Source organism: Hypanus sabinus, chromosome 12 (genome assembly GCF_030144855.1).
Source record: "Hypanus sabinus isolate sHypSab1 chromosome 12, sHypSab1.hap1, whole genome shotgun sequence".
Taxonomy (NCBI): domain Eukaryota; kingdom Metazoa; phylum Chordata; class Chondrichthyes; order Myliobatiformes; family Dasyatidae; genus Hypanus; species Hypanus sabinus.
The window spans coordinates 110,974,355-110,999,527 of record NC_082717.1 but is presented as its reverse complement, the minus strand read 5'-3'; the positions used below and the strand labels follow the sequence as shown (position 1 = coordinate 110,999,527).

Sequence of the window (25,173 nt, the reverse complement as noted above, 5' to 3'; positions counted from 1 at the left end):
TTTCAAAGCAAAAGAAAGTGCAGGAGATGTTACATACAAGACAGAATGTTTTCACCAGCTGTTTCAGGCCAACTTACCACTGTTGTCGCACTGGGAGCAGTGTATGAGTGCCTCAGGTTTGTTTTTCTTGTTGGATTCTCTACCCTTTAGACAAATCCCACATATTGCATTTGGAATGCTTTTAGGCTGGAAGGGCAATAGTTAGAACAGCACTGTAAAAATTATGTCACTTGAACCTAGTAGACCAGAACACAGAGCAAGGGCTCACAGGAGCAAAGAGAGTCCAGGCTTTAAAAGATTTTCTTTCTTCTGGATGTAAAAACACAAATCAGCAAATCTAAATTAAATGTGAATCTATTGTAAAGATTATATTGATAACTATTTAAAGGCACATACTGAAAAATAAGAAAATGGTATACTTAGAGCATGCATAGACAGAATAATAAGCGTAACCTACACAATCTTTGCAAGGGAAGATTTAGAAAAGACTAAACAGCCTGAGCTACTTAGCTAGCAAACTGTAATTAATAAAACAAAGATCTCTACAATGAACAGTGACAAAAATTCAGATACTGTACACTAATTTGGAATTTGTAGAGGAAAATAAGAATGTGTTTGGAACATTATAACCAAATTCACATACTTGGAAACATTTTTGTTCCCAAACTAAGTTTTTTCTCTAAAAATTGCAAAAGCACACATATAAATTGCATGTGTATGAAACATCTTATATCCTTCATATTTGCACCATCTTTACAATAAGCAAAAGAAAGGCTTTTTTTTAAAAAAAGAAAATCAAGAAGCAAAAATCTACAAGCATGTGTTTGCTGGCACACTTCTGTTACCAACAGCATTTAAAGTCAATATATATGTATTTATAAATTCACATGATCTCACAGAGGGAGAAGGAGAAGTAAAGTGTTGAGCCTAACCACCTTAACAACATGAATAATACCTGGTTTAACATTTCTAATAAAACTGTGACAATGGTGAACGTCATCATTAGACTATCACAGCTTGTGAAGAAACTAATAAAATGCACCAAGCTTATTCTCTTCATCTCTCTTAGAACAACCTGACTTGCAATATAGATAACTTTATAACATGAGTCGAAGGATTAATCTTTACTCCATAGATTTTACCTTTCTTAATCCAGGATGTTCAAAACATGGGACATGCTCGTGATTGGGCTACAATAAGGTTCAGGCACAGAAGAAAGAGTAGGAATGAGCAGTTTATTTTCAGCATGGCAAAGAGTAACTGGTGGAATATTAGAAAAATCTGAGCCGAGGGCTCAACTACTTACAGTCTATAAAGATGAGAGGATGAAATGTAAATTCTCTCATGCTGGTAGGAAGATATAACACGAAGAAGGAGGAAAGAAAAAAACAACAATTTATAAAATAACAGAGATATAAAGGTAGCAGTTGGAATATGATATGTGAAGTACTGTAAGAAATTATTCACGTTGGCAGCAATATTGGAAATAACATAAAATACAACAAGAATTTTTAGTGTGAACAAGATACCTGTTTGGAAACAAATTCAGTATTGTGTTTTTCCCCATGAGAGAGCCTACTGCATTTAGAATGACCAAGTGGTTTCCCAATCAAATAGAAACTGGTTGTGAGTTGACTTAACTAGGCACTCACCAGTGGAATGACAAGATCACAGACTGATTGCTCCAAATTAAAAGTATGGGACTAGGAAATTCAGAGGGATTTTGGACATCTTTGTACAAGTGTTATCCAGTCAAAAATGTCTGAGGGCAGCAAGGTAGCATAGCGGTTAGCATAACGCTATTAACGCTATTATAGGTCTCTATTCATTGGAGCGTAGAAGGTTGAGGGGGGATTTGATCGAGGTATTTAAAATTTTGAGAGGGATGGATAGAGTTGACGTGAATAGGCTGTTTCCATTGAGAGTAGGGGAGATTCAAACGAGAGGACATGATTTGAGAGTTAGGGGGCAGAAGTTTAAGGGAAACACGAGGGGGTATTTCTTTACTCAGAGAGTGACAGCTGTGTGGAATGAGCTTCCTGTAGAAGTAGTAGAGGCCAGTTCAGTTGTGTCATTTAAGGTAAAATTGGATAGGTATATGGACAGGAAAGGAGTGGAGGGTTATGGGCTGAGTGCGGGTAGGTGGGACTAGGTGAGATTAAGAGTTCAGCACGGACTAGGAGGGCCGAGATGGCCTGTTTCCGTGCTGTGATTGTTATATGGTTATATTACAGCGCGGGTTCAATTCCGCCACAGTCTGTAATGATCTGTACGTTCTCCTTATGACCATGTGGGCTACTGCTGGTGCTCCAGTTTCCTCCCACATTAGGTTAATTGATCTCATGGGTGCAATTGGACAACATGGGCTCATTGAGTTGGAAGTTCCTGTTACCGTACTGAACCTCTAAATAAAAATAAGGTAAGCCAAATACATCAAGCATTTAGGAAAACAACTTGTATTTCATTGCATGAGGTTTGGTGTAAGGTAAGAAACTGCTGCGTTGGCTTGGTTGAGGCAGCAAACAGAGCACTGGAGTATGGACGTAGAAAAGGCAAGAAACACTGGCTTTAGATTTATTCCTGAGAACAGACTAAATAAAAATGTGCCAATATTCTCTGAAGTATAGAAGAGTGAGAGGCAACCACATTAAAGAATCAGAGGTATGTAGTGAGGGGAAGTGGATTTGATCTGCAATGTCAGACATGAGATTGAATGGCAGGGTAGGTATGAGGGTGAAAGCAATTGAAAAGCTTGTTTTGTTAGTCATATTTTGAAAAATTCCTGAAGAAAATCTTTATTTTTTTAAATTTAAAAAGTAGTTAATTGAGTGTGCTACACGAAGAGAGAGTAGACAGGATCAGATCACAATGTTGTCCATCAAGCCTGGTAATCTCATTGCTCTAAGTGACTGAAGACTGAAGAACACAGAACATAATGTATGCTCTCATCCTCCAATCCATGCACTCATTTCTGGAGAGAAAACAAAACCCCTCTTAAGTCTGGGAGAAGTTGCTGAACTTTTCATAACTTGTTTCCCCTGTTCTCTACGGAAAGTTTTCTGTGTAAAATTGTTATTGTTAATTACGCATTGGAAGTTTGCTGTGAGCCCAGACATATACGCCATACTGCATTCGATTCATTGACTGACCAGAGATGTCAACAGAGACCACTTCAAAAACTTGTCAAGCACATACATAAAACAAAAATCAGTAAACCGATTCCACGAGTTTTCCCCGATTAATCAAATAATTTACACTAAATAATTCACGTTCTAGTACACTATTAGTACTGCCACCATCTCAGTATTAATGCAAGTCACCCAAAAGAACTGATTCTGGAGTGTTGACAGTCTATGTTAGGCTTATCCACTATTCACTCTTCTAAAAGATGACAGAGGCACTCTTAAAATCGGCTCAATGTTTTATTAAAAAAAAGTAGTTCAGATGTTAAAAGTTTACATCAAAAATTTGGTAACAACTAGAGGCTGTGGAACTGAAACAGAACCTCTCAAATATCACACTATAAAATTAACTCTACAGTTTGGAAACTATTCAAACAATGAAACAACTATATATTTTTTTACAGTTCTGATTACTTGTCTACATTTTATTTTTCAGAAAACTGACATAAAACCCAATGTCTAAACATTAAACATTATACGGTTGACTGTACTGATAGCTGGTGCAGCAGCCCTCAGCGATATCAGAAAGAACAGTTCAGTTTGGTTGTAACCTTTTTCAGCTTCTCTTCAGGTTCTGAAATTTTAGCTGAAACTGATCAATAAATTATGATCATTCTACAGCCATCAACACAGACACGAACAGCTACATATTTTTTTTTAAAAGTGCTTATATGCATAGGATGCAAGGTATTGAAGTATTCTGTACCTGTGTTGGTTATGTAGTCTGGTTTGAAAAAAGTGCAGTGTGACAGATGGCAATGAGAAATGTTACGTAGTGCTGAGAGTTTTAGAAAATTAATGTCATGTTCTTGTAGCCTAATAATACTGCACTTACAATGGCCAAGAACAAAATGCTAATGCTATAAGTTGAAAGTACATAATAACACACAGATGTGTAAACTACAACTGAAATTCTCAAAACGCTCCATCGAAGTTCAGCAAGTTACTTTCACATTTGCAATGTGATTTCACAAGGGACTTGTGTTTCAGAAATTTTCTATCTATGGTTGGAACCTACGGTTACAATGTGCCAGAGTAATCCGTGATTAAGTCCAGCTACTTCTTCCAAATTTAGTCACAAGATGTGGGCATTGCACTTATTACCCAACTATCTCCAACTGAAGGCTTGTTTCAGAGGGTAGCAAGGAGCCATCTACATTGCTGTGAATCCGAAGACACTCACAGGCTAGAATATACAGAGATGGCAAATTTCCTTTTATGAAGAATGCTGGAGAATACCCAAATGTGTCCCTTGCAAGGGTGCACCCATAACAAGTTGTGATATAGGAGAGTGAGGAGGGACTGCGAAGAGAGTGCAAACAAAACAGCTTTGGGAAGGCTACAATGTGGGACTGACGGTTACAGAATAATACAGTGAGTAGGTATCCAAAACCAAAGGCTGCAAACTTGGAGATGCAAGCCAAAATCAAAAACATTTGGGAAATTTAAATGAATCTTATTAGATAAAAGATCTGTGATAGAGAGTTAGCACCCATTTCTACAACAATCTGGCAGTTTCAGAGTTTCTGTTGGGATTTCAACATAATCTCCAAAACAGAAGTCCTGTTATGACCCTGGACTTAATGTCCATCCATGTGGATGCACATTCTCTGTAACACACACAAAATGCTGGAGGAACTCAGCAGGGCAGGCAGCTTCATGGAAATGAATAAGAGTTGACATTTCAGGCCAAAGGAAGGGGGAAGATGCGAGAATAAGAAGGTAGGGAGAGGGGGATGGAGAACAAGGTAGAATATGATTGGTGAAGCTGGGTGGGCAGGGAAGGGGGAACGAAATATGAAGCAGGGAGGCAATGGATGGAGGGAGGGCTGGAGAAGGAATTTAATAGGAGAAGAGAGTGGACCACTGGAGGGGCTCTGGGGCAGGTGAGGAGAAGAGGTAGGGGGCCAGAGTGGAGAATTGAAGGGGGGAGAGGAAAAAATTACCTGAAGCTGCAGAATTCAATTACCAATACTTTCTCTGTAACACTGTTCTGCATAGTCAGTGTCTTATGTTGTACTATTCCAATGCAAAGGAAAGTGACATAATCTGTATGAACTATATGCAAGTTTTCATTGAACTTCAGTATGCGTGACAATAATAAGCCAATTTACTAATTTAATCACTACGTTATGTTTTAACCTTCAATCTTCTGATGCTGTCTTCCCCAACACTGTTCTGTTTCCGCTCTGCTTCCAGTCCTGGTCCGTGGTCCCTCCACACCGTCACTCATCACAAGATGTTAGTGTGTTTCTGCGACAGACACACACTGGAGTATTCTCTAATGTGTTGATGATGCTCCAATAGTTTTTAAATATATAAAATGTTAAGTGGTAAATAATCTCGCAGCACAGAAAACCATTTCATGCATCTCAGACAAAGCAGTTCACCTTCGCATCAGCCAAGGTTATGCATTCCGGCCCCAGTGCGGGGTTTGAAGCGATGACCTGCTGAAAGCTGTGAGAGCAGGCTGAAAGGTTAGGTGCTACTATTGGGGAAAAAACTTTATCTCCCTCAGCATCTCCTTACAAACTTTACTTCAAAAACTACAGAACAACACGCCTAATGTATTCTGGTATTAATATCCAAAACTACTAACCAGCTATCTAGATCAGTGAAGGGACTTGCTGTTGGGACTTCTTTGCTTTGTGCACAGCAGCATGGCAACATTAACCATTAACTCACTTGTGACAGCGCAAGGACACAGTGTTTCATAACCATTTCCTGTGCCAAACTGGAACAGTAGACAAATGTAGTTATTCAAACTGGATACAAATCCTCAGTTCCCAAATTTAATCACTCCGTTAACGACAACAGCTGCCAAAGCCCGGAGCTCTGGAATTTGTTCCCTAAAACTCTTTCCTTCCTCCCTACCACCCTCTTCTGTGATGTTCTGATGAAATTTGTCCTAATATTACATGTATTCTTTATCGAACCACAGTGCTGAGAAGCGCGTTGGGAAGAGCACTGTGTAAATTTAGCTTCTTGTTTCATGGCAACCAGTCAAATAATTTAAATAAGGAACGCCCATTTCAAAATACTGTTTACACTGCCATCATAAAGTACATTGATGCTGCTTCAGCTGAAAAGGAAAAAGGAATATTAAACCTTAGTCAATAAGTTCCTGTCTCTATTTCAAATTCAGGGGGAGAATGTATGTCTGGCTGCTAGCACAAAATGCAGCGACGAGGACTGGCTACTGTTCTGCTCATTTTCACGCATCTATCTCCATCGATATTGAAAATTTAGTGTGAGTGACAAAAGATACATATTTATCCCACCCCCACCCCATTTCCCCACAAAGATTTTCAAATAACATTCAACTCTTAAATTCACATTTGTAGTGTCCTGGTCTGTACAGGATATTAACGTTTAAATACAGTTTGTGTAGAAAACCCGGAAAAGCAAGTTTAGGTCAATGCTACACTCTGAATCAGAACAGAACATTCTCCTCAGGCAGAGGGAAATGTTACTGAAAGATTTCTTGGCTCAAGCTTGGCCTGTGGGCTAATGGAGATACATAAAACCCAACAGTGGTGTGAAACTAGTAATTACTAACACAAGGTGCCATTCAGACCACCTGTTTTCTTGCCACAGTTTTGAGGCAAGCAATTTAAATTCTAAGGCTATTTGCTAATTGAAAGTTATAAATTTTAAGCGTATTTGGAGGTGGCACAATTCAAAGGAAAAATCAATAAAGTGTCATCCTGTGCCCAAAATCAAGGCAGTAAGTCTGTCACTCCAACTGTTTAATATTAGAACAAACAAACTTTTAGAATGTCAGAAGCAGTCCTTTTTTCACTGTGAGTGAAAATATCTCCTGACATCTCGATGTCCTATAACTTTGCCTAAAAGCAACATCTTGGTAATAGTTTTACATTTAAAAATAGATGTTTAAACACTAAAAAATGTAACATTTAATACCAAGGAAAAATGTCATAGGGTATTGTTAGTGTAAAAGTGAATACTTATCAAATAAAAAATAAATTAATACCAATTTATTTTGCTCTCAAAGTGTGCCAAATGCCAACAATCTTCTGTTTGGATTTTGGCAAAAAATGCAACAAATATCTGAAAATTTCCCCTCAGATTATCCCACTTTCCTTTTTCATAAATGATATCCCATTTTGCATTCAGAGTCTGAATGGGACAGGCTGTTCACAAGCTAAGGGATACCTGGTAAGTGGAAGGCTCTTAAAGGTGATTCAGGAAGAGTTCACGGCCAGTGTGTTCCTATCAGAGTGATGTCAAGACTGGCAGGATTAGAAACCCTGGGATGATAAGGGTTATTGAAGCTCTAGTGAGGAAAAAGTCATCCCAAGTCATGAATGGGAAGTTGGGATCAAGCAAATCCCTTGACTACAAAGAACGTAGGAGTATGCTTACAGTGTAGCAGGGCTAAAAGAGGACATGGAATATCCTTGGCAGATAAGATGATGGAGAATTCTAAAAGATTCTGTGTAAATTAAGAGCAAAAAGGTACCTGGAAAGAGAGCAAGTCTCCTCAAAAATCAATGTGGTAACCGATCGGTGAAGACACAGAAAATGGATGAAATCTTGAGGTCTTTTTACCATTTACTGTGGAGAAAGACAAAGAAGGTAGGGAAAAGTAGAGTGACATCCTGAAACTTGTCAACAGTACAAAGGAAGGTGATCTTGAAGTTCATAAAGGTGGATAAATCCTAGGATACTATGGGAAGCAAGGGAGGAGATTGCTGGGGCCTTGGAAGAGATTTTTGTATCTTCGTTTGTCATAGGAAAGACCACAAGTCTGGAGGATGGCCAATGTTGTGCCTTTAAGAAGGGCATCAAGGACAAGCCAAGGAACTGCTGAGCCTTATACCAGTGCTGGGAAAGTTACTGTAAGTGATAGGATTTATTCTTAGTTCTAAGACAAGGATTGGTTAGTGATAGCATGTCTTTGGTTGTTGGAGATCAGGTCTTACAAATTTGATTGACCTTCTTCAAGGAGGCGACAAAGAGGACAATGGATGTTGTCTACAAGGACCATTGCAGGGCTTTTGACAACTTCCCACACAACTGGCTGGTTCAGAAGGTTAGAATATTTAGGATTCAGGGTGAGATAACAAATTGGATATGTCATTGGTTTGTGGTTAAGTGGAAGAGGTAAAGGGTTGAAGAAAAAGGAATCTGATAGGCGAGGGCCATGGACCAGGGAAGAAAGGGGAGTAGGTGAAACAGGGGGAGATGATGGTGGGCAAGTGTGGAGAACAGAAATGATGACTACTGACCCATTTAAATTTTACTTTCCATTCCTATTCTGACATGTCTGTCAATGTTCTCCTCCACTGCTACAATGAGGCCAATCTCAGGTTTGAGGAGCAACAACTCACATTCCGTCTGGACAGCCTCCAACTTGATGGCATGAACATCGATTTATTTAACTTCTGGTAATTTCTCCACCATCCCTTCTTCTTTCTTCTTCCATTCCCCATTCTGGTTCCCCTCTCACCCCTTCTCCTCAAATACCCATCAGTTCCTTCTGATGCCACTCCCCCTTCCCTTTCTTTCCCAGTCCATTGTCCTCCCCTATCAGATTCCTCCTTCTTCAGCCCTTTAACTCTTCGACTCATCACTTCCCAGCTCCTCATTTCATCCCACTTTCCCTTCACTTAGTCTCACCTATCACTTGCCAGTTTGTACTCCTTCCTCTCCTCCCACCTTCTTATTCTGGCTTCTGCTCCCTTCCTTTCCAGTCTAAATGATGGGTCCTGGCCCAAAACGTTGACTGTTTATTCCCTTCCTTAGATGCTACCCGACCTGCTGAGTTCCTCCAGCATTTTGTGTCTGTTTCTCAAGCTCTCCAGCATCTGTAGAATCTCTTGTATTAGTTAACAGAGGGCCCTGGAGAACACTATTGAGAAGAGACCTTTGGGTACAAATATACAGTCCCTTAAAAGTGGCATCCCAAATAGACAGAGCAGGTGAGGAAGGGGTGCAAAATGCTTGCCTTTTTTGGCCAAACCGTTCAGTACTAGAGGTGGTGGTCACATGGCAGCTGTGCAAATTGCTGATTAGGCCACACCTTATTATGTTTGGAAAGGATGTGATTATGCAGATAGAGATTCAGAAAAGATTCACAGGGATTCACAGGAATAGACTGAACACACTGGGTTTGTTTCAGAAAAGATTCACGGGACTGTTGCAACACACACAAAATACTGGTGGAAATCAGCAGGTCTGGCAGAATCTACAGAAAAAAGTAAACAAGTTGACGTTTTGGGCTGAGACATTTATTCAGGAAAATGGCTGGACTAGAGAGTTGGAGTTTTAAGGAGAGACTGTATAGGGTGGGTTTGTTTTAGAAAAGATTCACAGGAATGTTGGCTGGACTGGACAGTTTGAGTTTTAAGGAGAGACTAAGTAGGCTGTGTTTGTTTCCCCAGAGCAAAGAAAGCTGAGGGGTGACCTTCGAGAGGCTTCTTACATTATTAGAAACATGGGTGAGGTAGATATTGTCCCCTTCTCAGGCTAATAGAGCTTAGGTTAAGGTGGAGGGGTAAAGAATTAAAGGGGCAGTCTTATCCACACAGAGGGTGGCTGGTGTACAACATGAGCTCTCAGAGGAAGTGGTAGAGGCAGTACAGCCTTTAAAAGAAATGCTGACAGGTACGTGGATGGGAATGGTTCAGAGCAGGGCTTCCCACCGTTTTTGTTCCATGGACCGACACCATTAACCAAGGGGTCCACTGACCCCAGGTTGGGATCCCTTGGTTTAGAGGGAATTGGGCCAAACACAGGCAAGTGGGAATTAATAGGTACCGTGGACAAATTAGGAGATGGTGTTTCTGTGCTTATAATTCAATCTGCTATTCAAAGGTTATTGCCTGGAATAGGGAGGTCTCTATTGGACACGTTGCCCTCTCTACTATCAGTTGGTCCCCTCCTGCCCTCTCCCAGCCTCAGGCTACTGAAACTAAAGCTCTAACTCATACTGGCCCTTGTGGATCAGCCTTGCAATCAAATACGGAAAACCTAAGGAAGGAGGGAGACAGTACAATGGGCTCAGCAAGACACAGACATGGCTAACTTTGCTGTGGCAGAGATCCATCTGCATTTCGAGTAATACACAGAATATATATTAACAGATTCAATATCTTCTTTCCTTGATATTAAGTCATATTCTAGAGGTTGCTGTAATGTATGGACATTTTCAATAATCCATTTACATTAATGAACACCATAATGCTAAAAGCAGTTAATCTTCCTTTGCAAATCTTGACCTTGGCACCTTTGAAAATGATAAATACTCCTTGGAAAATATTTCCAAGTAACCTCATTCTGGGCTACAGATAACAGCCTCACAATGAGATAACCTGATGACCATACCTAGTCTTATTCATTACCTCCCACTTTCTGATCAACACTCAAGATGCTGAGACGTTAACATGAAAGCAGCTTCGAACACTGGCACTGAAACACCTGAACCATTTGGTAACTAGTTTCATTTCACAATGGCTTTCAATGCCTGCAAAATGATTATCCTGATTGTTGTACTGCCTCGAGGCCCTTAAAAATGTTCAATCTTCTGTAAAGCTGCCAATGGTTTTGCAACAACGTTCCAGACTCAAGTACGAGAGGCATTAACATATGATCTGGATTTAACTTCAAGCCCTTCAGCAAGCAGACCAATACCATGACTGCAGTGAACGATTAAACTTAACCATGAATTGAATCCTCACTTACACATACTATGTAGTGATTATTCTCTGAAGACTCAAAGGGCAGTAATGTTTCTAAAGTATGGTTTCAATGGAACATTTTTTAGCAAGGAGGGTCAATCCAGTATTGTTTAACCAAACCACAAGCTGCCAATCTGAATTTATGGTCTCTGAATGCTTCAGTGTACAACGTGCTTTGGTTGTAGTCCAAGTGCCAGTCAACCTGAATCCGACAACCTAACGGTGCCAGAAGTCCAACTTCTGCTACTTCACTCCAAAACAAATTGTTCTCCACGAACATTGACTTACATGAAATACGCCAACCTAAAACGCCCAAGGGAAATTTGTGAAGCTGGAGAAACATGCCAAACTGCCAAGCTATGTGACAATGTAAAGTAAAAACATTTGCATTTCAAAAATGTTGTCAAAAATACAACTTTGACCTTTTATACAAAGTACCCTCTTTATCAATAGAATCAAATAACTGTAATGTTAGTAATTAAATCTGTCACATTGTACACAGGGACTAAGAGAGCAGCAGCTTCAGCAGAAAGAGTATAGCAAGCTCCAGTTGGGTAAAACACAAGCCTACTACAGTCCAATAGGAGAAAGAATGCAATCAGCTTCACCAGTAAGCCTCAGGTAGAACAAAACAGTATTAAGGTAAGGAAGCAGAACGCAGAAGATGCATTAGTGGACTCAGGCTAATACAGGCTGACCCATTCTACCCAGAACAAAATAAAAATCAGCAAAAGGTTCATCAGAAAGGAAGTCTCAGGGGCTCTTATCTTCTACCTTGTACCCAGTAACTGATTTGGGTGTTACACTGCGTTTTGCATCTTTCAGTGCTCGTGGTCCTCTTTCTTTTGGTGTATGCTTTCCCTGTGATGAGTCGTCTTGATGTTCAGTCGGACTCTCTCCACCCGTTGTACTCCCAGAAGATGTATCCTACAAAAAAATGGAACATTAATTCCAGTGGATTTGCAGATGACACTGTTGACAGCATTGTTGATAGTTTCTGTGCTGTAGTTCTCTATGACTCTATGAAGGTGGTAATCAAGATTTACAATGCTGGGTAAGTGGGCTGAGGAATGGCAAATGAAGTTTAATTTTGACCAATGTTAAGAGTTACATTTTAGAAGTCATAAGAGTATTACAGCACAGAAATGGGCCCTTTGGACCATCCAGTCCATGTTGAATTGTTATTCTGCCTAGTTCCTTTAACCTGCACATGGAACATAGCCCTCCATACCTCAATCATCCATGCACTTATCCAAGTCTCTTTTAAACGTTAAAGCTCAACCTACATTTACCATCTTCCGCACTCTCATCACCCTATGAGTGAAGGAGTTCCCCCTTGGGTCCTTTCGCCCTTAACCCATGACCTCTGGTTCTAGTCTCACCCAACCTCAGTGGAAAAAGTCTGTTTGCATTTACTCTATCTATACTCCTCATAATTTTGAATACCTATCTATAGCCTAATAAACAATTTTGTATACCTGTCTTATTTTGGGAAAATAGAAGCTTTATCACTCTCAAATTACATTACAGCATCACAGTAGCATTACAAATATACAAATATTAGAAGAAAAGTAAGAAATTAAAAAAAGTTACCTCGAACAGTCTAACAGAGGAGGTCATCACTTCCCCGGCTATAGGTTGACTCATTATAGAGCCTAATGGCCGAGGGTAAGAATGACCTCTTTGCAGCAGCGCAGTTGTTAGTGTATTACTAAAAGTGCTCCTCTGTGCAAGGTGCAAGGTGGCACGAAAAGGGTGAGAAACACTGTCCAGAATTGGCAGGATTTTCCGTAGGGTCTTTTGTTCTACCACAGCCTCCAGTGTTTCCAGTCTGATTCCTATAACAGAGCCAGCCTTTCTAATCAGCTTATTGAGCCTGTTGACATCACCCGTGCTGTTGATGCCATTGCCCCGGCACACCACCACATAGGAGATTGTACTGGTTACAACAGTCTGGTAGAAAATGCGAAGGAGAGGCCTGCGTCCTTCAAAGGATCTCAGTCCAGACATTAAATTATAGGGCCCTAGGAAGCATTGTACAACAGAGAGTACTGTACATCATTTCCTAAATGTGCTGTCACAGGTGGGCAGGATGCTGAAGAAGGCTTCTGGCCTACAAGCAGGGCATTAAGTATAGAGATTGGGATGTTATGTTACAGTTGTTGAAGACACTGGTTAAGGCTGCATTTAGTCATGTTCAGTTTTGGTTGCCCTACTATAGGAAAGACACAAGTAAGCTGGAAAGACTGCAGAGGAAGCTTAGGAGGATGTTGCCAGGTCTTGAGCGGACTGAATTACGGACAGGTTGAGCAAGTTAGGCCTTTTTACATTGGAGCACAGGAGAATGAAAGGCAATCTTATAGAAATGTATAAAAACATTAGGAACATAGATTGAAGTTGAGAGGGGAGAGACTGAACAGGAACCCGAGAGACAACTTCGTCACCTAGACTATGGTCAGTATATGGACTGAGCTGCCAGAGGAAGTGATGGAGGCAGGTACATTAATAACATTTAAAAAGGGTTTGGACAGGTACATGGATAAGAGAAGATATGGGGCAAACATGTGCAAATGAGACTAGCATAGATGGGAACCTTGGCTGACTTGGACCAGTTGGACCAAAGGGCCCATTACCATGTGGTATGACTTGGAGGATGCAACTTATTGGAATTCATTTGATGGGCTGATGGGGACCAAAATACAAATCATCAACATTAGTTGCTGGCAATTCAAGATACATCACTCAAAGGCAATATGCGAACGAGAAGAAATAATGCCCAGATGGAAATGTCTTTAGAAAATGGAGATTTATTAACTTCAGATTTATTCACTTTTGCTGCCAGAATGCATGCCAAACCCTTAAATTTAAGAAGCAGCAGAGATCTCTTCAAAGCCTAAAATGAGGGGCTTAACTTCAAAATGACAGGAAGACCGTTCAGAAGTGAAACTCGATGGGTTGAGTGGAAATAAGGAATTCAAAAATCCCTTGAGGTCGAGGCTTGAATAAATACTAGCCTGCATAAGGAAGTCAAAAGGAGTGAAGACCTGACCCTAGATTTTCAAATGAAGTGTCTACAGAGATAGTAGAAGCACTGGTTTAGATATTCCAGAATTCCACAAATTTTATATTGGACCCTGCAGATTCTTCCTCTTCGCTGAAAGGAAAAGGAGGAGAAAAACAGAAATTGCTGGACAATTAGCTTAAAATCAGTAAAAAGAAACAGCAGAATCGATTATAAAGAACATGTGAATTTAAAAATCATGATACAACGCAGAAATTGTGCTTGACAAACCTGCTTGAAGCGGCACCCAGCACGCTACGTAAAAGGGAACCAGTAGGTGTGATGTATTTGGATTTTTAGGTTACATTCATTAATGTGCGATAGAGTAGGACATACAGTAATATATTGCCTTTATTTAATTCAATGCAGGTAACATATTAGCATGGATTGAGGAATGGAAATGCATTAGTGGTAGTTGTTAGCAGAATGCTTTACAGTATCAACACCGAGGTTGTCAGATTTGCAGGATTAAGTGCCAGGAGGAAATTCTTTTAATCCATTCATGTGAAATAGAAAAAATGTACAAAGAATAGAAAAAAATAAAGCAAAATAGTGCAGGTGTTGGAAATGGGAAAATGAGGCAAATACACACAAAATGTTGAGGACCTCAACAGGTCAGGATGCATTATGGAGGTAAGTAAGAGTGAAGCCAGGTAGGTGAGAGAGGAGCTGGGAGGTGAAAGGTGGAAGATGTAAAGTGCTAAAGAAGAAGGAATCTGATAGGAGAGGAGAGTGGACCATGGGAGAAAGGGATGAGGAGGGGGGAATCCAGGAGGAGGTGATAGGCAGGTGAGGAAAAAAGCGGTAAGGGGGGCAGACTGGGGAATTGAGGAATTGAAGAAAGGGGCAGGAATTACCAGAAGTTGGAGAAATCGGTATTCAGGTTGGAGGCTAATCAGATGGAATATGAGGTGTTGCTCCCACAACCTGAGAGTGGCCTGATCATGGCAGCCAAGGCCATGGACAGACGTCAGAATGGGACTGGGGATTGGCTTTAAAAGTGTGTGCTGATGGATTGTACCATGCTGTAATATTCTATGTTGTAAAAACAAATTTAATGAAGTGAGAGAAAAAGTCAGAGCAAAAAAAATACTATGGTGAACAGCAAACAGTAATGGCACAAGAAACTTATAATAGGGTGCAAATGGAAGAGCGGGGTGACCTGGAGTTTGGGAAGTTGTAATGCGCTCACTAGGAAGATAGAATGCTGTTGCTCAAGTTTCCTGCATTTAACTCCAGTCGAGTTTCTGCTTGGTTGGTTTCTTACCGAAAAGCCTTTGTCTTCTTTCCGCTCGTCCTCACCATGCCCATCTTCTGCATCATCAGAATCTCCATCACTATCAGGCGCTGGCAATTCTGGGTCCAAAGGAGGTTCGTACAAGGCTGTGTTTACAGGAAGGTAACGCAGTTCATTGGGAGAGTATCTAATAAGGTAAATGCAATTACAATGATACTTAATTAACATTCAACATTTAGTGTAGATTTTTATTTTCCATCACTTATGGCTTTTTAATTTGTTATAAATTAAACACAATAAAATATTAGGGAAATTATGTCATGGAAGGAACTCTTGAGACACAAGTTTTATCTGCAACCCAGACAAAACGCTGAAGGAACTCGGAAGGTCAGAAGGTCAGGCAGCATCTATGGAGAGGAATGAGGTGTGTCAAGCCAAGACCCTTCATCAACTTCCAGTGCTAGAACTGTAAATTTAGACTGCTCCTATCTTTCTAAATGAAACAGAGTACAAGATGAAAGCAGGTGTACAGAAGTGGAATAGATTAGCTGGATGATTGTTGTCTTGACAATAACCTTGCACTCACCATCTGTAAGACCATGGAATTGATTGTGGACTTCAACAAGTGTAAGTCCCAAGACACAACCCCGCCCTCAGGTGGGTAAGCAGTTTCAGGTTCCTGGGTGTCAACATCTCTGAAGATTTGTCCTGGGCTCAACATACGGATGCATTGCAAGCAGGTACAACAGCGGCTATACTTCATTCAGAGTTTGTGGAGAATTGGAACGTCATCAAAGACCCTTGCAAGTTTCAATAGATGTACCTTGGACAGCATTCTGAAGTTTTGAAGAATGATGGGGAATCTCATTGAAATCTACAGAATATTGAAAGGCCTGGATAGAGTGGACATTGAGAGAATAGGAGTCACTTTAGAACAGAGTTAAAGAGGAATTTCTTTAGCCAGAGGATAGTAAATTTGAGGATTTCATTGTCATAAATGGCTGTGGAGGCCAAGTCATTGGGTACATTTAAAGTGGAGGTTGATCTGTTCTAGATCAGTAAAGGCATCAAAGGTTACTAGGGGAAGGAAGGAAAATGGAGCTGAGAGGGAAACAAATCAGCCATGAGCAGAGGGTGAAGTAGACTGAATGGGCTGAAATTCCCATTCTACTTCTTTGTCTTATGGTCTCATATCTGTTTTTATTTCAGATTGCCAGTATCTGCAGGATTTTACTTTTGGTTAATCAATGCTTCTGTAGGTGAAACGTATCAATTAATTCCTAGAGTGCAAAATATTGGATAAACAGCTATAAACAGGCAAGTACATGAACAGAATCAGAATCAGATTTATCATCACCAGCATGTGACGTGAAAATTGTTAACTTAGCAGCAGAAGTTCAAAGCAATACATAACCTAGCAAGGAGAAAAAAAATAAAAAATAATAATAATAAAGTAAATCAATTATATATATTGAATAGATTTTAAGAAATGTATAAAAACAGAAATACCGTATATTAAAAAAAAGTGTGGTAGTGTCCATTTAGGAATCAGATGGCAGAGGGGAAGAAGCTGTTTCTGAATCGCTGAGTGTGTGTCTTCAGGCTTCTTTACCTCCTACCTGATGGTAACAGTGAGAAAAGGACAAGCCCTGGATGCTGGAGGTCCTTAATAATGGACACTGCCTTTCTGAGACATTGCTCCCTAAAGATATCCAGAATACTTTGTAGGCTAGTACCCAAGATGAAGCTGACTAGATTTACAACCTTCTGCAGCTTCTTTCAATCCTGTGCAGTAGCACCTCCATACCAGACAGTGATGCAGCCTGTCAGAATGCTCTCCACGGTACAACTATAGAAGTTTTTGAGTGTATTTGTTGACATGCCAAATCTCTTCAAACTCCTAATAAAGTATAGCTGCTGTCTTGCCTTCTTTATAACTACATTAATATATCAATGTGTTGGGACCAGGTTAGGTCCTCAGAGATCTTGACACCCAGGAACTTGAAACTGCTCACTCTCTCTCACTTCTGATCCCTCTATGAGGACTGATATGTGTTCCTTCATCTTACTCTTCCTGAGGTCCACAATCAGCTCTTTTGTCTTACTGATGTTGAATACCAGGTTGTTGCTGCGGCACCACTTCACTAGTTGACATTTCGAGATCCACAGAGATCAAACTAAAGAGATTGGTCACAGAAGGAAAAGAAAAGGCCTTTCTTGACCCAGCAGTGGCTTTACATGCAGTTATAACCATATAACCATATAACAATCACAGCACGGAAACAGGCCATCTTGGCCCTCCTAGTCCGTGCCGAACCCTTAATCTCACCTAGTCCCACCTACCCGCACTCAGCCCATAACCCTCCACTCCTTTCCTGTCCATATACCTATCCAATTTTACCTTAAATGACACAACTGAACTGGCCTCTGCTACTTCTACAGGAAGCTCATTCCACACAGCTATCACTCTTTGAGTAAAGAAATACCCCCTCGTGTTTCCCTTAAACTTCTGCCCCCTAACTCTCAAATCATGTCCTTTTGTTTGAATCTCCCCTACTCTCAATGGAAACAGCCTGTTCACGTCAACTCTATCTATCCCTCTCAAAATTTTAAATACCTCGATCAAATCCCCCCTCAACCTTCTACGCTCCAATGAATAGAGACCTAACTTGTTTAACCTTTCTCTGTAACTTAATTGCTGAAACCCAGGTAACATCCTAGTAAATCGTCTCTGCACTCTCTCTAATTTATTGATATCTTTCCTATAATTCGGAGACCAGAACTGCACACAATATTCCAAATTTGGCCTTACCAATGCCTTGTACAACTTTAGCATTACATCCCAACTTCTGTACTCAATGCTTTGATTTATAAAGGCCAGCGTTCCAAAAGCCCTCTTCACCACCCTATCTACATGAGACTCCACTTTCAGGGAACTATGCACAGTTATTCCTAGATCTCTCTGTTCCTCTGCATTCCTCATGCCCTACCATTTACTCTGTATGTTCTATTTGGATTATTCCTGCCAAAATGTAGAACCTCACACTTCTCAGCATTAAACTCCATCTGCCAACGTTCAGCCCATTCTTCTAACTGGCATAAATCTTCCTGCAAGCTTTGAAAATCCACCTCATTATCCACAACACCTCCTACCTTAGTATCATCGGCATACTTACTAATCCAATTTACCACCCCATCATCCAGATCATTTATGTATATTACAAACAACATTGGGCCCAAAACAGATCCCTGAGGCACCCTGCTAGTCACCGGCCTCCATCCCGATAAACAATTATCCACCACTACTCTCTGGCATCTCCCATCTAGCCACTGTTGAATCCATTTTATTACTCCAGCATTAATACCTAACGACTGAACCTTCTTAACTAACCTTCCATGTGGAACTTTGTCAAAGGCTTTGCTGAAGTCCATATAGACTACATCCACTGCCTTACCCTCGTCAACATTCCTCGTAACTTCTTCAAAAAATTCAATAAGGTTTGTCAAACATGACCTTCCACTGACAAATCTGTGCTAGCTACTTCTAATCAGATCCCGTCTATCCAGATAATTATAAATACTATCTCTAAGAATACTTTCCATTAATTTACCCACCACTGATGTCAAACTGACAGGTCTATAATTGCTAGGCTTCCTTCTAGAACCCTTTTAAAACAATGGAACCACATGAGCAATACGTCAATCCTCCGGCACAATCCCTGTTTCTAATGACATATTAAAGATCTCCGTCAGAGCTCCTGCTATTTCTACACAGACTTCCCTCAAGGTCCTGGGGAATATCCTGTCAGGACCCGGAGATTTATCCACTTTTAAATTTCTTAAAAGCGCCAGTACCTCCACCTCTTTAATTGTCATAGGTTCCATAACTTCCTTACTTGTTTCCCACACCTTAGACAATTCAATATCCTTCTCCCTAGTGAATACCGAAGAGAAGAAATCATTCAAAATCTCTCCCATCTCCTTCGGTTCCACACATAGCTGACCACTCTGATTCTCTAAGGGGCCAATTTTATCCCTCACTATCCTCTTGCTTTTAATATAACTGTAGAAACCTTTCGGATTTACTTTCACCTTATTTGCCAAACCAACCTCGTATCTTCTTTTAGCTTTTCTAATCTCTTTCTTAAGATTCCTTTTACATTCTTTATATTCCTCGAGCAATTCCTTTACTCCTTGCTGCCTATATCTATTGTAGACATCCCTCTTTTTCTGAACCAAATTTCTAATATCCCTTGAAAACCATGGTGCTCTCAAACCTTTAACCTTTCCTTTCACCCTAACAGGAACATAAAGATTCTGTACCCTCATAATTTCACCCTTAAATGACCTCCATTTCTCTATTACATCCTTCCCATAAAACAACTTGACCCAATCCACTCTCTCTAAATCCCTTCGCATCCCCTCAAAGTTAGCCTTTCTCCAATCAAAAATCTCAACTCTAGGTCCAGTCCTGTCCTTCTCCATAATTATATTGAAGCTAATGCTATTGTGATCACTGGACCCGAAGTGCTCCCCAACACATACATCTGTCAGCTGACCTATCGCATTCCCTAACAGGAGATCCAACACTGCCCCATCTCTAGTCGGTACTTCTATGTATTGTTGCAAAAAACTATCCTGCACACATTTCACAAACTCTAAACCATCCAGCCCTTTTACAGAATGAGCTTCCCAGTCTATGTGTGGAAAATTAAAATCTCCCACAATCACCACCTTGTGTTTACTACAAATATCTGCTATCTCCTTACACATTTGCTCTTCCAACTCACGTGCCCCATTAGGTGGCCTATAATACACTCCTATCAGTGTTACTGCACCTTTCCCATTCTTCAATTCCACCCAAATGGCCTCCCTAGAAGAGCTCTCTAATCTATCCTTCCAAAGCACCACCATAAGATTTTCTCGGACAAGCAATGCAACACCTCCTCCTCTGGCCCCTCCTATTCAATCACACCTGAAGCAACTAAATCCAGGAATATTTAGTTGCCAATCACACCCTTCCTGCAACCATGTTTCACTAATAGCTACAACATCATAATTCCAGGTATCAATCCACGCTTTAAGCTCATCCACCTTTCTTACAATGCTCCTAGCATTAAAATAGATACATTTAAGATACTCTCCATCTCCTCCTCTCTTTCCATCCCTAACAATGCATTCAAATTTATTATCCTTTTCTTTCTTCTCCCCTACATCTTCAGGCTGAGCGCATCCCTTCTCCATCACCTGCCTTTCCTCCCTCACACACTGTCTATTTACTTGCTCCACTGGTGAACTAACCTCCTCTCCCATATTCTCCTCAAATAGTCTCCCGCCCCCCCATCTCACTAGTTTAAAGTCCGCCCTGTAGCCCTAGCAAACCTCCCCGCTAGGATATTGGTCCCCCCAGGATTCAAGTGTAAGCCGTCCTTCTTGAACAGGTCACTCCTGCCCCAGAAGAGGTCCCAATGATCCAGAAACTTGAATCCCTGCCCCCTGCTCCAATCCCACAGCCACGCATTCATCCTCCACCTAATTCTATTCCTACTCTCACTGTCGCGTGGCACAGGCAGTAATCCCGAGATTACTACCTTTGCGGTCCTTCTTCTTAACTGCCTTCCTAACTCCCTATACTCTCATTTCAGGACCTCTTCCCCTTTCCTACCTATGTCATTGGTACCTACATGTACCACGACCTCTGGCTCTTCACCCTCCCACTTCAGGATATCTTGGACGCGATCAGAAACGTCCCGAACCCTGGCACCAGGGAGGCAAATTACCATCCGGGACTCCCGGTCACCTCCACAGAAACGCCTGTCTGAGCCCCTGACTATTGAGTCCCCTATTATTATGGACGTCTTTCTTCTAACCCTACCCTTCTGAGCTACAGGGCCGTCCTCTGTGCCGGAGGCTCGGCCACTGTCACTCCCATCAGGTAGGCTGTCCCCCCCAACAGTACTCAAACATGAGTACTTATTGTCAAGGGGTACAGCCACTGGGGTACTCTCTAGTACCTGCCTCTTCCCCTTCCTGACTGTAACCCACCTATCTGCCTCCCGTGGTCCCGGAGTGACCACCTGCCTGTAACTCCTCTCTATCACCTCCTCACTCTCCCTGACCAGGCGAAGGTCATTGAGCTGCAGCTCCAGTTCCCTAACTCGGTCCCTCAGGAGCTGCAGTTCGGCGCACCTGGAGCAGATGTAGACATCCGGGAGGCTCGGAGACTCCAGGATCTCCCACATCCGACACTGAGAACAACAAGCTGCCCTCACACTCATACCTCCCAAATAACTGAAAATACAAGAACTAAAAGATAAGCCTACTGTGCCCTCTTCCGCCTAAGCCCTCTGAGCCCAAGCCCTACACTCTGCGCCCGGCTCACTCCGCTGCCCGCAAACGAAGCTGCCCGCTTCTTAAGGCGGCGTTCTTTATATATCTTCCCTCCTTCCCGGGCCCCCTTCACGCGCCTGCGCAGTCCTGCCTCTCAGAACTCCGATCTGAGAAGCAACTGGACAATTTGAAAATGGCCGCCGCCGCACTTCCTCTCAAGCCTCGCTGTCCTCTTCCAAAAGAGAACTAACTCACTCAGTATCTCCTTTATATATCTTCCCTCCTTCCCGGGCCTCCTTCACGCGCCTGCGCAGTCCCGCCTCTCAGAACTCCGATCTGAGAAGCAATTGGACAATTTGAAAATGGCCGCCGCCGCACTTCCTCTCAAGCCTCGCTGTCCTCTTCCAAAAGAGGAATTATTTCCCCCTTAATGGCTCAGTTTTTAATATTTTTGACCTTGGTCTCACAAATCTCCACCTTTCACTCCAGTTTACACTAATTAACCAAACCATCTAGCCACACATTATAATCTTGCCCCTGTGGTATAGACAGCATCTGGTCAAGTACTGCAATGTGAATGAGACTTCTATTTAATGTAGGTATTACAGGGCCCACAATGGAGGGTGTGTGAATGTGGACCGAGCTGCCAGCAGAAGTGATGGATACAAGTTTGATTTCAACATTCAAGGGAAATTTGGATATATACATACAAGTACATGGATGGTAGAGGTATGGAAGGCTATATAGTCCAATTGTGGGTCAATGAGACAAGGCAGAATAGTTTGACATGGACTAGATGGGCCAAAGGGCCTGTTTCACTGCTTTAGCGCTCTATGACTCTAAGAACAGACGGACTAGAAACTAGAGGGATACAGACAGTGTACAGTTTAAATTGGCATATGGCTAGCACAGACATTGTAGGTGGAAAACCCTGTTGCTATGCTGTGGTGCTCTTTGGCTCTATAATATTGTACTTGAAAGGTAATTCACTTTGGGACATGCTGGCACACAGACATTTACAATAGTAAAAAAGGCCATTAATAAGCCTGTTCTGAAAAAGGTTCAAGGAACACAGTGGTTACTTTGTGCTGAAGGTTCGAGTCCTATCCTACCTACAAGGAAAATAGGTCAATATTCACTCCTCAGTCAAAGAAGATTGAATAGCCATTTAGCAGCACACAAAACACCGCAGGAACCAAGCACGATAGAGAACATCAATGGAGGGAAATGGACAGTTGACATTTTGGATCAGAATCCTTCATCTGGAACATTCTTCCAAACATTCTTCTTATTTCTGTTGCCTGCAAATTCATTATGAGAAGGCTGTTTCTAATGTAAGTTCTTCCTAAGGAAACATTTTTCAAAGTGCTAATCTGGAACAATCAGTCATTACAAAATAATATAATTAAAATATAGCTATTAACACTGGCCAAATATTCAGCATTGAAGATTGGAAGTATTCATATGAATAGTCCTTTCATATATTATATGCTTTCGATACTTTGCTGTGTGTGACCACAAGAAAGTAGCAGCCATCATGAAGAACACCCATTATCTAGGCTATACTCTCTTCTCACCATCAGCAGGAGGTACAGGAGCCTTTGAACCCAGACGACCAGTTCAGGAACAGTTACTACCCTTCAACCAACAAGCTCCTGAACCAGAGAGGATAATTTCACTCATTTCAACTCTGAACTGATTCCACAACCTACAGACTCATTTTCAAGGACTCTACAATTCATGTTCACAGTACTATTTTTTCTAATTGTTTGCACAATTTTTCTTCTTTAGCATATTGATTGTTTGTCAGTATTTATTGATGTGTACTTTTTCATAAATTCTAGTGTATTTATTTGTTTTTGTATAAATGCCTGCAAGAAAATGATTCTCAAGACATGTGTACTTTGATAATAATTTACTTTAACTTTGACTTAACAAGAAGTATTTTACTTGCCATGACCTCTTTTGCAGAGGGGATTGCTTTTTGTTCCTTTTTTTTTACCTTTTGTAATATTCCTGAAATTGTCCTGGTATGAGAGCCACTGGATAAGCCCCAACCTTCGTCCTCTCAGGTGGAAGAACTTTGTATTTCCCTTGTGGCACCTGGATTACCTGAATTAGGAGACACCAAAACAAAAAACAAAAGGAAAATATCGAAACCTTGCAGAAATGCCAATTCCTTTCCCCTGGTCACTCAAAACAAAGAACGCAGAATACCCTGTGTTTATGAAACTAGTATCCTTTCTTACTGAAAGGATAAAGACACCAAAGAAACATAATACTGTTAATACTGAGGGTCTCGGCCTGAAACGTCAGCTCTTTGTTCATCTTCACAGATGCTGCCTGACCAGCTGAGCTGCTCCAGCATTTCGTGTGCCACTCTGGATTTCCAGTAACTGCAGAATCTTGTGTTCATAACAGGACATTTCAAAAGGTTAATTATTGCCCGTTATGCACTCAGTTATGTTTGGTCCAGTCACTATACTTCAAAAGCTATAAACACATTTTAGAAACACCAGGTCAGGCAGCAGCTATGAAGGGGAATAAGACTGCCAGCTTCTGCAGAAACTTCTGTGTTTACACTTTAGAAAGTTCTGAAAGGGAGGTGTGAAGTCCCTGCTTTTCTTCCATTTTCAGATCTTTCTACACAATAACCATATAACAATTACAGCAAGGAAATGGAAACAGGCCATCTCAGCCCTTCTAGTCTGTACCGAACGCTTACTCTCATCTAGTCCCACTGGCCCGCACTAAGCCCATAACCCTCCATTCCTTTCCTGTCCATATATCCAATTTTACTTTAAATGACAATACCGAACCTGCCTCTACCACTTCTACTGGAAGCCTGTTCCACACACCAACCACTCTCTGAATAAAGAAATTCCACCTTGTGTTACCCTTAAACTTTTGCCCCCTAACTCTCAACTCATGCCCTCTTGTTTGAATCTCCCCTACTCTCAATGGAAAAAGACTATCCACATCAACTCTGTCTATTGTTATGAATGTGCCACAACTCTGAGGGGCCGAAGGGTACAAAGTCACCCCCTCCTTTTTGAGAATCGCAAGATCACTATTAATTCGGGTCTGGGACCCAGGAAATGAGAGAGAGACATGCAGAATCCACAAGGTTTGGAATGTGTCCTGGCCTCAGCGAAAACACAACCATTGATAACGGCTATTGTCTCTTGGAGACGGAATTGTGTATTGAGTACTGTACTATTCATTGAAGCCCCTCAGGGGACGACCAGAGGGCTGGTTGAGGGATTGCATCATCCCAACCTGATTGACATCTGAGACCCCGTGAGTAACGATAAAAGAGGGTCTGGGGAACAACCCCTTTAGACGCACCAGGAGAAACACTGGAAATCCAGTAACGTTTTATAGCGAACGCCGGTGAGGGCTTGTGTGCGTCCTCCCTTGCCAGGGTGGCAGGCTCATCACGGAAGAACGGCTTAGCTAAAGAAGAGGCCACAAGTGAACGGCCACACCAATGAGACTCCGACGGATCGAAATCATAAAAGGAAAGCCAGCAAGTTTTTCTCCCAAAACTCTCTCTCTCTCCAACCATTGCAAACCTAGCGGTTCCCAAAGGCTGCAGCCTGCATGAACTGAGTGACCTTTATATTTCCATTGGACAATACATTATCCCCTAGACAATGA

At 41.4% G+C, this 25,173-nt stretch overlaps 1 protein-coding gene across 5 annotated transcripts in view; it reads right to left on the bottom strand.

Annotated features, from left to right (window-relative positions):
* The window catches only part of phf10 (PHD finger protein 10), a 115,331-nt gene that overhangs the window by 3,770 nt on the left and 86,388 nt on the right, over positions 1-25,173 (bottom strand). For 4 of the 5 annotated variants that reach the window (XM_059986740.1, XM_059986741.1, XM_059986742.1 and 1 more), the window contains exons 7-10: positions 23,516-23,625; positions 15,214-15,370; positions 11,660-11,812; positions 78-186 (exon numbers count right to left, since the gene is read on the bottom strand). In XM_059986740.1, the coding sequence (XP_059842723.1) occupies positions 78-186; positions 11,660-11,812; positions 15,214-15,370; positions 23,516-23,625 (529 nt within the window). Of the gene's footprint in view, positions 1-77; positions 187-5,324; positions 11,813-15,213; positions 15,371-23,515; positions 23,626-25,173 lie in introns of all 5 variants that reach the window. The other variant, XR_009515233.1, reaches the window with a different exon arrangement.